General features: G+C 40.0%; 1 protein-coding gene across 2 annotated transcripts in view; it reads right to left on the minus strand.

Moving 5' to 3' along the window:
• The window catches only part of LOC311258660 (glypican-5-like), a 57,407-nt gene that overhangs the window by 25,881 nt on the left and 14,029 nt on the right, over positions 1–17,497 (minus strand). The window contains exons 5-8 of one of the 2 annotated variants that reach the window (XM_084355149.1): positions 16,784–16,965; positions 16,562–16,624; positions 15,898–16,020; positions 4,850–4,970 (exon numbers count right to left, since the gene is read on the minus strand). In XM_084355149.1, the coding sequence (XP_084211275.1) occupies positions 4,850–4,970; positions 15,898–16,020; positions 16,562–16,624; positions 16,784–16,965 (489 nt within the window). The remainder of the gene's footprint in view (positions 1–4,849; positions 4,971–15,897; positions 16,021–16,561; positions 16,625–16,783; positions 16,966–17,497) is intronic. The other variant, XM_084355150.1, reaches the window with a different exon arrangement.

Consider the following 17,497-nt stretch of genomic DNA (forward strand, 5'->3'; position numbering starts at 1 on the left):
GAATCAAGGGGAACCAAGGTTACTTTATGACAGCATGTCCGAAGGGACATGGAGACAGACTAGACTCTGTGTGGTGATTCACCATCATGTCATCGGACTGCAAATGAGCTGAGAGAGGACGAAATGCATTACAGCAATGTTTCCAACAGGACTGTGTTTTCTTAGTCATGTGGAAAGGCTGGAATCTAAAGTGGATTCAGGTCGTGTGGCACTGAAACTCCCAAGTGAAACCAATGAATTTATTCAATGGTAGCAGCTCCAGCGTGGTCTATACTATCTAATTAATGACAGGGGAAAAGATGACAGTGTGTGGCTGAGGTATGGACTTTTGGTCTTCTTTTGTCTTTGTTTGCATATTATAAAAAAAACAAGACGGATGAGACATTATTAATTCAAAAATAATGAAGGGTGGAATGCCAAGAGTTCTATTCCAGCTATACAACTTTTAACATTTAAGTCGGCAAGGTACCATTGTTTGGTTCAGATACTTTCTAATGGTAAACAAAGATGATGGATGGTAGGCAGTATATAACAGACAGGTAAGAGATGTCAACTATTCCTTGAGACAAATTAAAACTTAACTCAGCAAACTTTTTCTGTGGTGGAACACAAACTCCTGGTCACCTCCCACTTTCTGTGTTCTTGAGGTAAATTGCATTCTGCATAATCGCCAGATATAAACACCAATCCTGGGGATACTGTGTGAGACTGAGTACGAAGAAAAGAGTTTCTTCTAATGAAGCCATCCTTGGCAGTGTTGCTATCTGCTGTCACTTAAGAAAGAAAAGTGGATGAGTGTGGATGGACCACTGCCTCTTCCCATACATGGACATCCCTCACAGGGATGATTAGGCTCACCCTGATTGGCTGAGCATGTAAGTACAAACTGTAATTGCGAGGACAAGTGAGTGGCTACACTAATAGAATGCCATTAGAGGGCAAAGTGTATGAGAAACACTTCACTGCTGCAAAGGTCTAATGACCACGTAAAACAAAATTGGGACATTGGAAGATAAACAGGGACTGAAGGAAGACAGATGATGAAATAATTAAAATTCCAAGGAGGCTTCTTTGTCCTGGTTCCTCCTATCATCCGAGCTGCGCAAGTGTGCAAATGGCAAGCATGACAAGCATGAATAATTTTTAATACATGGCATGCATTAATGTGTGTGCTTCAGATAAATGTCTCCCCCCACAGAGCAACCACTCAGACAGCTAGCATGAAAGAAGCACAGCCCGGGCTCTGGGTTTCCAAAGATGACTCTACACTTGTTCAAAGGACAATAACAGCTCACAGTGTCTACCTACACACAGGGTTTGTTTGTGTGCACAGACTCACATTCTCTCAATATATCAAGTGAAGTGAATTTGGAAGTGGAAATTGTTTGCAATGCAGATGAGCTGTGCTATATCTGACTCTTCCCTTTGGTTCATGTTGTGGCTTGTTAGCATTTACCACCATCCATCTGTCGTGTACACATTACATGGATCTAACTTCTCTTATCCTCATGTTTGGGTGTGCATGACAGACGAGTCGTAGATACATTGTTCTCTAAATCATAGACTAACAGGACATGTAACATGGAATTAATAGGATGAGAAAGTAGACCTCAAAAGTAAATGATGACATGGTGAGCATGTGGTGTGTGTTTGTGTATATGGCGTGGGGGGATGCTGACTTGGCATCTCCTCCAACGTGATTAATGGTCTCACTACCAAAATTAGACTGAGAACAGAAAAAGCTTCAACAGCAAAAAGGGAAAAATGAACCTTAGCTCGTCCCATCCCGTGATTTTCCATGAATATTCCATAACCACCATCAACACTTAGGTTTACAGAATTCATCAGGTTTTCTTGACAAACTACAATATCCATTCTTGACCTTTTAATTCTGCACTCAGTCCTGCCGATGTAGGATTTGATTTATAGTTCAACATCTTGTTTGTGCTTTATTGCAGGGAGTAACTGTGTTTACATTAGTCCCCAACAAATACACAATTCACTCCGGGTTGGACCAGTTTGTGTAGATTCTGATGGCGCCTGTGGACAGAAATGTTATGAGCACCATCACCTTGTATCTTAAGATCTTGACCTAGCTAGCGTGTGCATTTGTTTTAAAGGTAATTCAAAAAATATACTGTTTTTCTTTTCTAAATATAGATATCTATGTATCTGTATCTATCTATATGTGGCTATGTAAGATTAATGACAATAATGTGATGTTGTGAAACAAAGTAAACTTTGTTTTAGTGCCACAGCGTAACACCAGACTAAAGAGCAGCTTCTCCTCTCAGGCTGTGAAACTCCTCAATGTATCCTCCCCACTCTGCCTTATTAAAAAGTCATAAGTTTATGACTTATCCAACCTGAACAAGTTGTAATCCAACCCACTAATAGGCATTGAATGGATATTATGTAATATCTGCTGCAAGGAGACTGAAGGTCTACACGGAGGCGTAGGACATTGAGGCTGCAGCTGCTCTGGAGGAGAGAGTCAGGTGCAGGGCAAGACCTTCTGGAGGAATAAACACCCAGAGTCACATCATCTTCTGACTGGAGTTATTTACTGACAGGAGTTCAGAAATAACTTTTTTTAACTTTGAGGATTGAAAAGTGTTGACCTGAAGGTGTGAAGTTAACACATAGTAAGGGGATCTTGCTGTTCGAGGCGAATAAACAGTTGCTCAAATAAACATGAATGATTGTGCGGTCAAACTTGCATCACTGGTGGTGAATACACCATTAAACAACCACCATGGCTGATAAAAATCTATCTGACATGTCTCAGACAAATGTTCACAGACGAGGTAATGTTTTAAAGTTGTATTAACTTTAAGTTTCGTCTCGTTCACTGACTTCCCCTCTCAGAAGAAAAAATGAAACACACTGTTACCTTGAGTAAACTTGTGGGTTTATCTGGTTGTTGGAAACATTTGTGATAATATAAATACACAACTCAACAAAATATATAACAAAGGTGTGGTCATTTTTAGACATTTTAATGTAGAATTCATACATATTTTATTATTAATAATAACTATAACTATATTAAGTTTGCAGAAATAGCCAGTCTTCTCGCTGATCTGTCTTGTTTGCTCATGTAGGTTGTATACAGGTATTAGTATTAAATTGAGATTGTTTCATAACCCGTTAATATTTCCTTGTAGTAAGTTTAAATAAGTCAGTACTTTGAATGTCAGACAGTTGTAGTTAAAACAATGGTTTGGGTGTTTTCGTGGGAATATTGTCAGTCCTATCCTTTGATGGCTGACAAACTATATATTTCTCTCTTCTACTTGAGTGGCTTCCTGTTTGTCTGTTCATCAACCTATCACACTGTCCTAAATACAGCCACATGGTCTTTGGGGCAAACACTGAATCATCATCATGAATAACCTTGACGTTTCATTTTATGTGACCATATTTACATGGTTCTATGAATCATCCATGCAAATCATTTCACCATATTACCATGTGGGCCAGAGCTTTCAAAGTGCTGCATAGATCTGGTTTAATCGTTGAATTAATTGATTTATTATTGCCTGTTATTAACGACATCTCTGTAGAGTGCTGACAATTAATTTTATTGGATTAAGCAGTGCTTCAGACACAAGGTGATAAAAGATGATTGAGGGCCAGATGTAGAAGAGGACACGCACACACACACACACACACAATGCAGGCCCCTGCAGCTAGCTTTAGCAACCGTGTATAACACCTTCATCACACTGAACTTAATATTTCACTATAATAATAACAGCAAAAGATCAGACTAACAATAGCATCATTATTTAAGTATGGATATGAATAATTCCATCAATTAAGGGCAGGTAGAACATTTCCTGCAGAATCCTAACCACCTGTATACATCATGGTGTCACAGCCAAGGTGACCACAGAAGATATTAATGCTCTCAGGAAGAGTTATGAAATCCCCCACAGATTGTCTTGCTGCTTTATCTATATCAATACTGAAGTTCTCCAAATGCATTTGTACAGCGGAGGGTATTAGTCTGCATGGTGGGATAAATGAATAAACTGGTCAAATGTGAAAATATGCACAGTAACAGCCCAAACACGCAAGTGTAATGCAGCAAAACAGAACTAACTGCACACTCCTCGTTGTAAAAACAAACAAGCAACTATATTCTGCTGTTTACACATGTTGGAGGGAACTGCTCCTTTTAACAAACGCTAATTTAATAACGTGGGCCCTGAGAAGAGGATTATGTGAACAAGAAAACGGAATATGTCAGTGTTCATGTAACACATGTACATGCTGGGATGCCTGTAAGTTTATAAGGAAGGTTACAAAGTTCAAGTTGACCTTTTGTCCTGACGATGATGCCGCAAGAAAGATAGAAGACAGAAATAGAAAAGGTCTCTGGCACTGGATGGAAGGTCATGAGCTAACTGAAATAATAATGAATCTTCATTTGGGGCACGAACATCTATGCCGATGATATACAATCAAGACAATCGAGATGGCTCCCTCTGGATAAAAGTCTTGATGAGAAATGGACAGTCAAATCAGTATTGCTATGCTAAATATCATTCCTGTGAAAATGAACTTTGTAATCGCCGACTGAAAGCGAGCAAAATAATTCCAAGGTTTGAGAATATTCACAGAGTGAAACTTTTGCTCATCTGTGGATTGACGGGCCAGCAATCAAGATAACAGCTCCTGCACACTGTTCACCTCACTTGCAATCAAGACTGAATTTTAATAACTTAGTTAAATTCATTCCTAATTGCATGTGAGGTGAACATTATGCAGGAGTTTGTTGTCCTAAGGTTTGAGAATATGAAATTGTGAGAATGGCGCGTGTCAACATTTGATGTGTACGTACCTGTGTTAGCTTTTCCAGCCTCAGTTTCGCCCCCTTCAGGACAGGATCTGTATTACGGACAGTCATCTCCGGGTTCTCCCTCTGGGCTTTTAAAGTGCTGCCAACCACACGACCTGCATAACTATAGAAAGACAGAAGAAGGGAGAGACTTATAGCACGATCTGGCCCAGTTCTGTGTGTGTGTGTGTGTGTGTGTGTGCTGCTGCTCTCCTGCCCCAGTTTTCTCAACAGAACTGTACTAGTGTGTTTAGCCAGGGTGTCGTGATTCACTTCATGTGCATGGACACACATATCACATCGCACACACTTTCACCTCCCACACACACACACACGCTGTAAAATGTGTTTACTCCTGGCAAAAAACAAAGAAACAGTCTTTGTCACTTGTCACTTGAGACATTCAACTATGTGTCATGAGTTCATCTTTTAGCAGACTGATCTTAATCTTAATCACCTTGTTCAAGTCATAGAGACTTTATCTAGAACAGGTTTTGTGATGAGGTGTAAATACCGTAACAAACTAAAAACCTAAAATACAATTTAAAGATGATATCCATTCATACTTTTACTCCATCTCAGAGGGCAAAAACTGCATATTTTACTGCACTGCATTAATCACATTGCATGTAGTTCCTGGTGATTTTTGTAAATCGAGCTTTAACATGCAAAGCATACCACTGGATCATAAAACAAAAAGCACTGCTGCAGTTTAATCCACTACTGTAAGAAAACTTACTTCTTGACATTGACTGTTTATCATTTCTACGGCAGTAGTTTTTAAGGAGTTAAGTATTTATACCTTATTTTAGTGATGGATTTGAATAGTGAAAATGTAAAGCTGCTACAAGGAACTTTATTTTCGCTGACTCTAGTTGCCCCTGTGGACAAAAGCGGTAGTGTATCCACTGCTTTCTGTCTAAAGATCTTGATCTGGCTAACGCATGCATTTGTTTGGAAGCAAATGAAAGAAATACGCAACATATTTGAATACTTTTTTTTGTTTTAAAACAAAGCTGTTTGCAGGATGCATAGCAATGAAGTGTATCTATTTGTGGCTAAGTAAGATTAACAGCTGTATGTGACGATGGTAAAACAAAGTAAACTTTGTGTCAGTGCTGTACCGTACCACCAGACTAAAAAGCAGTGTCTTTCTTCAGGCTGTTAGACTCCTCAAATTATCCTCAGCACTCTTCAATGAAAGACAGTTCAATTTTATGACCTTTCAGATCTGGATAAGTCAGAATCCAACCCTGCGCAGGCATTAGGAATAACTACAGTATAATCTTCCCGCTGATGGTCTCCTTTGCTTATGTAGGTCATGTAGAGGCATCAGTATTAAATTGTGACCCATTCAAAACCAGTTAAATGTTCCTTGTAATATGTTTAGAAAACCTTTGTGACTGGAGTGCCGCTCTTCTGGACACTTTTTCTGCAGATATGTGCTTATAAGAACCTCAGATTGAACCTGTTTAAATATCAAATTGGGTAGAGTGACTGAATGTGACACATTAAAGTCTTCACTGAGTCTGATCCTTGATCATCTTGATGCTTCTTTCTGCAGTGGGCTATAAGCAAGTATCACATCATCATTTGGCTGAGGGGTTGGAGTGGGTGGATCAAAAGAGAGATGAAGTGAGAGAAAACTAAAAGAGAAGAAGAAACAACACTTCATGAGTCATATTTTTCCAAGTGTCCAAGTTCCAAACCAGCTTTCCTATCTAATACAATCAGACACCAACTCAGTAACCGCTGAGTCCACACCCTCAAAAACACAAACACAGGCTGGCTATGGCAACAAGGGAAGAGGATTGTGGGAACCAGAAAGCAGACGCACAGTGGATGTCAGCTGAATCTAAAAAAATACAACTTGGCCGCTGCCGAGAGATGGTGCGGTAGTGAAGACCCCAGCCTCTGGAGCCGTGCTAACCCTGCTGGTCTGGAATCAGATTCCATCAGAAACTTTAATGTGACGCATGAAGTCTCTAATTAAGTTTCTCAAATCTTTTCTGTTTTATTGTGTTTTCATGCATACATTTTCCAGATTAAAGGTCATATATAAAAGTCAAGTCAAATGTCCTGAGGCCTGAGTCACAAAGCTTTTCGTGTTTTGGCTTCATTAAGCTTGACATTGGCAATCCATGATAACCAGTTTCACAGAAGTGCTTATGAGCCATCTCTGAGATACGTTTTCCATTCCAGCTTTGGGCAAGTTCACATTAAATAAGCAGCCAATCGCACACAACATCAGCAGATCAAGAGCTGCATGTTTAATTTGAGAGATGATGAGGCTACCGACCCTCATGGGAAAATTAGGTCATTAGAGAGGCAAAAATAATACGATGCTTTGGGGAGAAAGAATCCAGCACATAATAAATATGATCAACAGAAACAGAAAAAATTAAATATATAAGACATTATACTGCTGACACTTCAGCAGCCTAGAGTGGACACGCAGAAAAATAATAACTTCTAGTTTTGCTCTTATGTTTCATGATGAGATGCTTTATTACAGTTATAGTGTTTCTGCTGCCAATGCAGAGAGGATTACTGTAGAAAAACTACTCAACGATTAACATAATGGCTACGGGAAAAGAGCAACTGATCAGGGTTTGTGTGACTACAACACTGTGTACATAAATTAGTTGGAGCTACTTTTATGGCTGGATTTATGGTTGGCACATGGTTGTCCTGCACTGTATCTGCCGCATCGCTTTTGATTTATACTTCAGCTCCTGATATTAAATGCTAGACAGCATACCATACACGATCAAGCTGTACTGTGCTGTAATTATATATCCCAAAGCAACTGTTTACATTCCTTTATTCACTTTGTGATATGACCCATGGTAGGAAGCTCCCTCCTGTTTCTTTATTCAATATGAGACTGTAGTTACATTTTTGTGCAGGTTGTTAGTGGTTGGGCCATTTACACATGTTTCCTTTGATCTTGACATACTCCACAGGAAGCAAACTACTGCACAAAATAACGTGAGCGAGCCTGACAAATCCTGAAACCCTGGGTTCAGCCTAAAGTTAGCTGGCTTACTTCATGACACAGACCATATCTCATGGATCTCTTTTGTACTGCTGCATCAACATAATGAACAGTTCAAACACTATCACCATTGAGACTGCTTACACTAATTATAAAGATGCAACAGTCAACAGCTAGTGATCATAAGGTGCGTCCCACCTAATCTCTGTAAGATTGTAAACCTGCTTTTACTGTGTATCTGGGATGTGACAGTATGGTAGATATAAACAGGAAGTGATGCTAAATGTACCAACCTGCACAAAACATATGATTCCTAAATCCCAAAAGGGATTAGAAAAGGTTAAGCAACTTCCCCCAAAATTATTTATATAATCCATGGCAATAGAAAGCAGAATATGAGAAGAAGGACAAGAAAGGAGCAGGGTGACGAGGGAGGATGAAAAAAGCGCAATTAAAAACCACAGACTGTGGCCCAGGGGGAAATCCCAAGATTCCTCTGACTCCAGCAAAGATTTTGCGGATCAGTGTCAACACCACACATCCAATGAATCTGCTGCACATGCAAGACTAACCCTAACCCAGATCCTGGCATATTCAAGTTTTCCTTAATCTTCATTAAGCTATGAATGCAAGTTCTCATTAGTAACACTGAAGTTAAGAGTGGAAGGAGATTGAAGGTTGGCTGAGCATATAGTAGTTGCTCTTTTACCACAACACCCTGTTAACAATTACACTAAGAAATAAACCAACCAACACAAATTGACAGACACAAACAGAAGAGAGACTTTGGAAAATAATTAACATAATTAGTCTAAGCATTACAAGCAGGTATGAGACCATTATTATGTATGGTTTTGAAGTTACAGAGGTGTATGAAGTGTTTTCAAGCGGCAGATCAAGCAGATGAAGTGCAGATCATTCCTTCAAGAGCATTTAAAATTACATTTGTTGATAAATAAACACCAAAGGCTATTGTATCACTCAGTAGAGGAAGACCAACTGATTGAATCATGAAACATGCAATTGGGGGTTTGTAATTACCTTACGTATTTATGTACAAGATCTTAATGGTAAACTCAGTCTAGGGGCCAAAAATGGCAGCTGGAGCGTGTTGATTTCATCCCGATAATTAGGAACTGAAAGAAAACATCTTCATCAGTACTTTTCCAACAACTTGGGGAAAGGGAAATTGTTATTGTGCAGAAAGCAAGATCTTACAAAAGTTTCCTATTTGATATAAGGTACATTTCTTATTGTGACAGACAACAAGGTATTTATTTTCTGTGACCTTCTCAATCCTAAAACCAGTGGAGATATGCAACTTACTGTAATATACACTAAATCTCTGGCTGTGAGTACTGTGTATAGTTGTATTGCCATCGGTATCGGTATGTGTAATTTGTATCTTGCAGTTGATGAAAGAGGAGTTGCAATTTCTCTGTAGAAACGTAAATAGAATCAGCAACACAGTATAATGGTGTATCATCTGCATAAAAATGTAAAGTTTTGGATTGGGCTGTCCCTACACTGGCACAGCGACATCAATGTCATAAATATCTCTGAAATATCTATGAAATTATTTGGAGGTATCCATTCTGACTCCAAAAGAGGATAAATCTGTAAATGTACAAGGCAGGATTCTCATTGTCTTAATCAGTGGTTTCCAACCTTCTTGGCTGTTGGACTCTCAAAATAAGGGCTGTGATCCGTTTAACCAAATGAGGGACTTTTCCTTCAGAGATTTCATCTGTAGCAATAAGATATGCAGAAGAGATGAACAAATAATGTACTTTACAAGAGTGTCAGAAACAATAAACAACTTTGAGAAGGTTACACACTTAAGTCATGTGATAAGCACGAAAAAAGTGGGCCCTGCGTAAATTCTATGTTGTCAAACTAATGTTCCCAGGGTCAACAATGAACTTTGATGCTCAAAAGATCTTTCATGTAACAGAAATATACATTTTTAATCCGTATCCCTTTAATTATCTTTTGAACCATCACATTTATTATGGGACCCCTTGGAGGGGGGCTGACCCCAAGGTTGGGAAGCACTGGTCTAAACTATTTGCAGCCAAAATAAAATCACAGGTGTGGCTCTAAAAGCAGATGGATGTGGAGCGCTCCGTGAGGAATGCCTTCAGCAGCTATTGATTAGCAATTCCAGGATAAGTGACAGGCAGAACAACTTGGGAATTGGATGATAGTCATCAGTGTCACTGCAATCTCCATGGCAAATGAAAAGGGACCACGTTAGACAATTTTCATGACTATGATTATGCAAGATGTAATCAAAATAAATTATTAATGGAATAATATCTGAAATGATTGGTGCAATAGCGGGAGAATGAAAGGCTCCATACTGTTTCACCAATCAGTTGTCTAAAATCTATGGCCTTCAGCAAAATAGTAGCAAAAAAGAGTTGGCTGTGTGCGTATATTTGTTATTTGCAGAAGGAGGCGTTCATACAACACGTTGCCAGCAGCAGCTAACTATCTGTTGAAAGCTGATTAGATATCATTCTCACTTAATGCTTGACGCCTTCACATTCACTCAGGCTGGAGATGAAAAGGTGGTGGCTTTTTTTATCTGACTCCCTTTCAGTAGTGTTAAGTTCAATTAAAATGGTTGACTAAGATCAAGTCACATTAACAAAATAAATTCAAGTTCTACAGAAAAGCAGTCAATGGTCACTGTCATTGATTGGATTCAGACATTGGAAATGTTGCCTCTTTCATCAGTTTGGTTTCTAAGAAATGACAAATGGTGGAGCTGATAAACTTGAGTTTTCTGTGCAATGGTTACCGAAGTTACAGAAATCTTCTTCATCAGAATTGTGCTTTATATTCATATGGAGACGAAGGCACTGACAGCATCTGCACAGCTAAAGCATTTTCTCACATCCAATACCTGCTGAAATGTATTGGAAACTGTCAGTGCTGTGAATGAGCTATTGGCTATCGAGATTCCCTCTGTCTGTCTGACAACAGATGATAATACTGCAGAAAGTGTGCTGCAGATGACACAGAAAAGGTGTGACTGTGAGTGACACTTAATAAGATCTAGAGAACGACCCACATAAATCACCAGCACCATAATGACAAAGCTGCTCTGCTGTTGCCCTCGGTTACAGCATGGCTGTTAACGGTAACACACACAGATCCATTCTCCTGTCTCATCCCTGAAGCAAACGACATTTAAAGCATCTGTGGCAGGCACGGAAACACACACACACACACACACACACACACACAGAGAGAGAGAGAGAGAGAGAGACATGCACGCACAGAAAACACACAGTGAAATTGAAATTAAGATAGTGATCTGCTCTGAAGGAGGTGTGTAATTATAAGAGTCAAAACCTCAATTGTAAATCTACCTGCATTCCTGTGGAGTCTTTTACACAGCTCTATCACACACACACAATAGCATACTGTATTGACACCTGAGGCTTATACCTGTACTTCTTGTATGTGGAAGATGTGGAAGCGATATGCTGCGGTTTGGATGGGTTTGGAATAATTGCACTAATCTTCACTTTCTCTATCCTTCACATTCCTCACCACCGCCTCCAGACAATTCTTTCTCAGTGCTTTAACATCATTTCCATGACTCTGTGATGCATTTATGGCTGATGTAAAACAGATATGAATGCATTAGAAATACACAGAATGCATCCTAACATCGGGTGTGGCAGGTCTTGTCATCAGTGGTGGAGGCAGGGTAAATGACTTGTTACTTAGTGGTGCTGATGAGATGCTTCCCTCTTCTGGAGATTATCAGCTATTACAGCTCCAACTGACTACATAAACAGTACAGTTTAGTCGGTCTGAATAGATGCAGATAGTGGTGGAAGAAGTATTCAGATCCATTAATTTGGTAAGAGTCCTGCATTCAAAATCTTATTGAAGTAAAAATATGTAAAAAGTATCAAAGCACTCATTATGCAGTAAAATGGACATAACAACCATTCACACCTGGGTTCACCTGGCCTTAGCAACCCACATGAAGGCTGGTTGGGTCAACAGTCGAGTCCACAAGTGGCAACCGTACAGCAATGCACCATGTTCTTTGGGATCATCGTGAATTTGTAGCATCTCTGTCCTGCCCACATATCTTTAAAAACTTTTCATGAGCTCAGCTCAGAATAGTCTGTTTTCAGTGGTGTGACAATGCATTTTCTAGCTAATCTAAGATATTTTTTAAATAGTTTATTTGGAAAAATGACCTATCAAAAAAAGGAACATTTAATCATTCAGTTTATCAGCATAATGAAAAATAAATGTAATAATTGCGGAGGACGTGCAAATCTGCATGTCAGTGATTTGGGGTTGTATTTCTTTTAAAACATCTGTTTTCTGTTGTCTGACAACTGAACAATGAAACTTGATTGTGGCTCATAACATGTTGAAAAGCAGTCAAGCAAGTGAGATCAGTCATATTGAAGTTTACAAGAGATGACAGAGACGGTTAGGAGCAACAAAAGGTTGTCCTGTTCAATTACAGCCATTAAACATCTTGCAAGATGTACAGTACAGTAGTTGAGCAAAAGTATAAGGTAGCACAAAATGGAAATACTCAAGTGAAGTACTTAAGTAAAGTACAAGAGTAAAGTTACATTCGACCACTAGCAGCAAAACACATCTTTGAATTGTTTGACAGTACTGTTCTGAATATTCATGCACAGTTACCCAATATCAGTTCATCCTCATACCATCATAATTGTGCTGTCTTTTTCAGAGGCCAGTCAATCAAAGGCATTGAGACTCCACTGCATATCACACACTGGATTTCATTTGTACCATTTGCGCTTTTTTGATTTAAATCAGAGACATTCAGCGAGGGAGAAATGGCTGCTGTAAATTAGCTACAGATGGGGGCTGTGACATTAAGTGAGACAGGACAGATAGGAAGCTGCTCAGTGCAGCTGTGACTTTAAATGTCATTGAATGATTGAAATTTCTTCTTAAATTATCTAGAACAGATATAATGAGTTTGAATGACAGTTTTTGAGAGCTATTGTGTCCATAATATGATGGAACACCACATACAATGGTGAAGACTGTTCTCTGCTTTGTCTGTACTAGATTGGCCAGGAGCGACTGTAGCTGCTGCCAATTGGGTCCTGCCATCGCCTCAGTGTATGTATGGCCTAGTCTGGGTTGGCAGCTGATAGCAGTGTTTACTCATGGGTCTCCACATTGTTCAAGTAATTCAAAGTAACCCGCTGGTAGTTGTATTCTGAGCTTATTACCTCAAGTTGTTGAATAATACAAAACGATTGTAGAATTGTATCTTCCTTCTTTTTTATTCCTTGGGAAGCAGCAGTTTAGTTTGTGCACATTTCTCCTGCTTGTTTTCATGTAAAATGTAAAAGCTATTCCACTTATTTCACTTTGTTTTTACTGAGGGCATTCTGACGATAAACATTCCCTGAGGATGCTGTTTAAGATGCCCTTAGGCATGTGTTTAGCCGCCTATCTCTCTTTCTCTCACCAACACAGACGTTTGTAAGTGAAGTGGGTCAGAGGGCGGAGGAGATGAATGGAGGTCTGAATAGAAGGGTGGAGAGATGAATGGATGGCTGAATTAATGAATGGATGGGTGGATGGATGGATAGATGCAAGAGAGAAGAAGATGTAAAGAGGTCAGAGAGGCACAGACTGGCTAAACTCCAACACAGGCTGAGTATAACATCTCTTCTGTTCCTTGAAGTAAAACTTCACCATAAAACACACTTCAAATTCTACGAGTTTACGAGCAGAAACCGAACCGCAATGTAGGTCACAGACAAAATGACAGAGTAAAAGGGGACTTCTGGATGTACTGTAGGTAAGGGTGCAAGTTAAATGCAAGTCAGGATGTAAACAAAACATTGCACTTACACGAGACAAGACATTAGCTCTGGCAAAACAGGTGACTTTTTATGTTCGGTAAACTACAGCTTTTCTTTATTTTGGAGAAATTCTTTGACTGAATTCTTTGACTTAAGGGACATTTTACAACGAGACAGTCATTATAGTTAAGGGACATTTAGGAAACGCAGTCATAATCGTCTGTGTGTCAATTGCGGTAATCACAATTCGATGTGATTATATTATTAAATCACAACAAAAGCTTTCTTGTCACGCTTTTCATATGGAGCGGGTCCGGACCATTAGTGTATATTACTATCGGCAGAGGCAAAGAAATGGCAGAGCAATTAAACACAAGGTTCACTGGCCTTCACTGTAGCACTGACAGTGACAAAGCAAGTGTGTGTGTGTGTGTTTGTTTGTTTATTTGTGTGGGAAGGCTTGTTGTCCTTGGAAGGCTTCACGGCCTGTTTCATATGGTTGATAGACCATTAAGAAGAAAATCTCCAGCTACTGTTTGCTTCTGAGATGTGTGTGTATGTGTGTGTGTGTGTGTGTGTGTGTGTGTGTGTGTATACTTGTACATCTATCTTTGTGGGAACCAATTTGAGTTTTGGACCTTGGGAGTGAGGACATTTTTGGAAAATGACATCATTTTGTCAAGCCCTCACTTTTGTGACAGAGCTACAAAGAGCTGTTTGAGGCTCCAGACTTGAGTTTAAGGTTGGGTTCAGTTCGGGGTTAGGATAAGGGTCGTGGTTAGGCATTTAAGTTGTGATGATTAAGGTTACGGTAAGGGGCTTGGTAATGCATTATGTCTGTGAGTGTCCTCGCAAGTAAAGCAGTATAAACGTGTCTGTGTGTGTGTTTGTGGGTGTACGTTTGTGTATGTTGAGACGGGGCTGTGTGCAGTAAGATGTCAGATGACCGCAATCATCCCATATTCTGTGTGTACTGCAGGGTGCGCGCTGGTTTGCGCATTAGATGGTACGTGTGTAGGAATGTGTGTGTTGGAGGGCGTTTGCGTGCGCGCCTGTGAATGTGTGTGTGTTGGTACGTGTGTGTGTGTGTGTGTGTGTGTTTGCCCATTTGTCTTGTTACCAGTTTAAGCTGCCAATGCAATCACCATGAGAAAGACTCTGGAAACGAACTCTCTAACCTCCACAACCCTGTCACCCCCCAACCCTGGCAACTCTTAGGAGCCACAGACACACAGACACAGACACACACACACACACACACGGACACACACTTTCTCATTTGCCTCAGTTTGTTGTCTTCTATAAATCATCATTATCATCATAGAAGCACTCATCACCGGCATTTAATGATATAAAGGGGCCTCTGAAATCCATCTTATCTCAGATTAGGGCGACATTTAGGAGTTTTGGTGTTACAGAAACATGTCTACTCACTGCATTTAGGGAAAAAAATCTCATCTGAGGATAGGAATTTAGCTATTACAGAACTGATATTGATATCAGGCTTACCTAGAGTGACAGAAACATGATTCACACATGTGAAGTGCAGCAAGCAGCAACCTGTGGGGCTGAATCATGAATGACCACTTGAGACTGGCTCCAAAAGAGAGTCAATCCCCATATAATATAATAGCCATGTCTACAGCCTGGTACAAGAACCAGTTGTGTTCTCCATAGCTACTTCCCCCACTCATGACTGTACGGTGTGTGTATTTTAGCCTTAGCCAGCTTGGTCGCTTGCAGCTGAGTGGGACTGAACTAACAAGACTTGCTTCAGCTCCAGCCAGGCTCCATCTATTTGCCCATCTATGGTTAGCCGGGAGTTAGGCGGAGACAGTCACTGCCAAGATGGCGACGGCCAGCACCACCCACTTTGATCTTCATTCTGGCTCTTCAGGAACCAATGGTTGACGTCACTGTGGCTCTTGTAGCAGTAATCCAGTCATTAACTATGCACCAACTTGGACTACTGAATACAGGCCTGAAATTTCAGCACGAGCCTGACCCATGCCCGACAGCGGACGATATTTTTTTTTAGCAAAAATTCTGTCCAAAGCCAATATTTTTCAGAACTCTCTCTCTTTCCATATACTTTTCTCTTTAATATAGACAATCAGTGCAGCAGGATCACATACTGTGTCAGAGTGACTGTTGTACATTCTTGGTGTTTAGCAGGTCCTTCCATTGCTTTAAAGTAATATAGCAAACACACAAACCTCTCCACGACATCTTGGCCACTCCAGCATGTGTGCTGCTCAATCTCCATCTCACTTTCACAAAGCATCTCCGGCAGCTCTGAGAAAAACCACTGGTACCGCTGGATAGAGCCCTCAAACTCCCTGGAAGAGAGAGAGTTGTGCACAGTTGAATGCTTGGGTAGTCAGAGTACCATATGCTTTTATTTGTTCCAATTTAGACTTGTCATGTCCAATTCCCTGTGAAATCCTACTGAAAACAACATGGGGGAAGAGAAACAAGCTCATAGCAGTTTTGACAATGACTGCATAATGAAAGTCCCACCTTTGGAAAATGTCTATATCCTTCAGGAGGAATGAATCATAAAAGAATGAAGACATTGTCTTATTCAAATGCCACTATACCTACAGAAAATTAAAGGCTCGCTGACTGGTTTGACCTTTGATAACTATCACTAGTGGGGACATAAACTGAACAATTCTCACAGATCTGTTAAATGATTGTAGAATGAGGTAAAAATGTGGACATTAACTTAACAAAACAGATTAAATGACTAATGTAAAAAAAACTAAAAACATGCGCAGACATTAAAAGGTGATTAGACACATGTAATTTGACTTTGTTATTATGTGCAAATACTCCTTTGATAAGAAATCAAAGTTCAACTAATGGAGACAAATTTACCTTGACAGTTTTTTCAGGCTGCGACTTTTGTCTCCTCTGGAACCTTTAAGAAGGAATGACCTGCTGGGATAAATAACACAGGAAAATATATCTTTGAATTGATTTTCTTCTGCTGTGACTGAAGGTCAAATTTAAAAACAATCTCTGTCTCTTTCCTAGAGGGAAAATTCCCTCCCCAGATATTCTAACCTCTGAGAGAAGTCTTTCCAGTATGGGTCTCACCTTCGGGGTTGCTGCTGCAGACGCTGATGAGCAGCGAGACCCGCTGAGGGAGGCGATGTCACAGGTGACCTCTCTGAGGTGACTGATGTAGCAGGGCTCACAGAGGTTGTAACGTGTGAGGTGGTGGGATTTGCACTTGGCATCATGGGACCAGCTGCATGGGGTCCACACACCTTCTCTACCTGAGGAAGAGACAGTTGGCAGGTTTGTGTTTCAGAAAGGTTAATGATGACCACGTGGGTGCTTTTCAGCAATCTTGAACAGCAGCTTCCAAACCTTTTAGTCTCACAGCCCATCAGATGAGCTCAAGTACCCCTTCATCGGCACCAGAGGTTTTAAACAGGATGTTATTTAATTATTAGTTATAATTAATGAATCATATGAATGTGGATATTGTTGCACTTTTTTTATACAAGACATGGTAATCCTTGGATTGTCAATGTCAGTGGCTTGGTCTTTTCTCCCAGTAGGTTCAGTCAAGTTTGTACTAGATGTTTTATTCATCTATTGGTAATTTCAACTTCTCTGCAAGCTCCTATCAGCTACAATATGTGGTGTTAGAGTTTTACAACTTGACACAGGTTGCTGGGCAGCGTGTCCTGTGGCAGATTGTCAAACATTCATAAAATGTACCCTGCACTTTCCATTATTAAATTTATGAGACAAAAAGCAAGCATACGTTCACATAATAACATCCAGTATGTTTTTCAGTCT

Source organism: Pagrus pagrus, assembly GCF_965226575.1.
Source record: "Pagrus pagrus genome assembly, chromosome: 6".
In the NCBI taxonomy this organism is placed as follows: Eukaryota; Metazoa; Chordata; class Actinopteri; order Spariformes; family Sparidae; genus Pagrus; species Pagrus pagrus.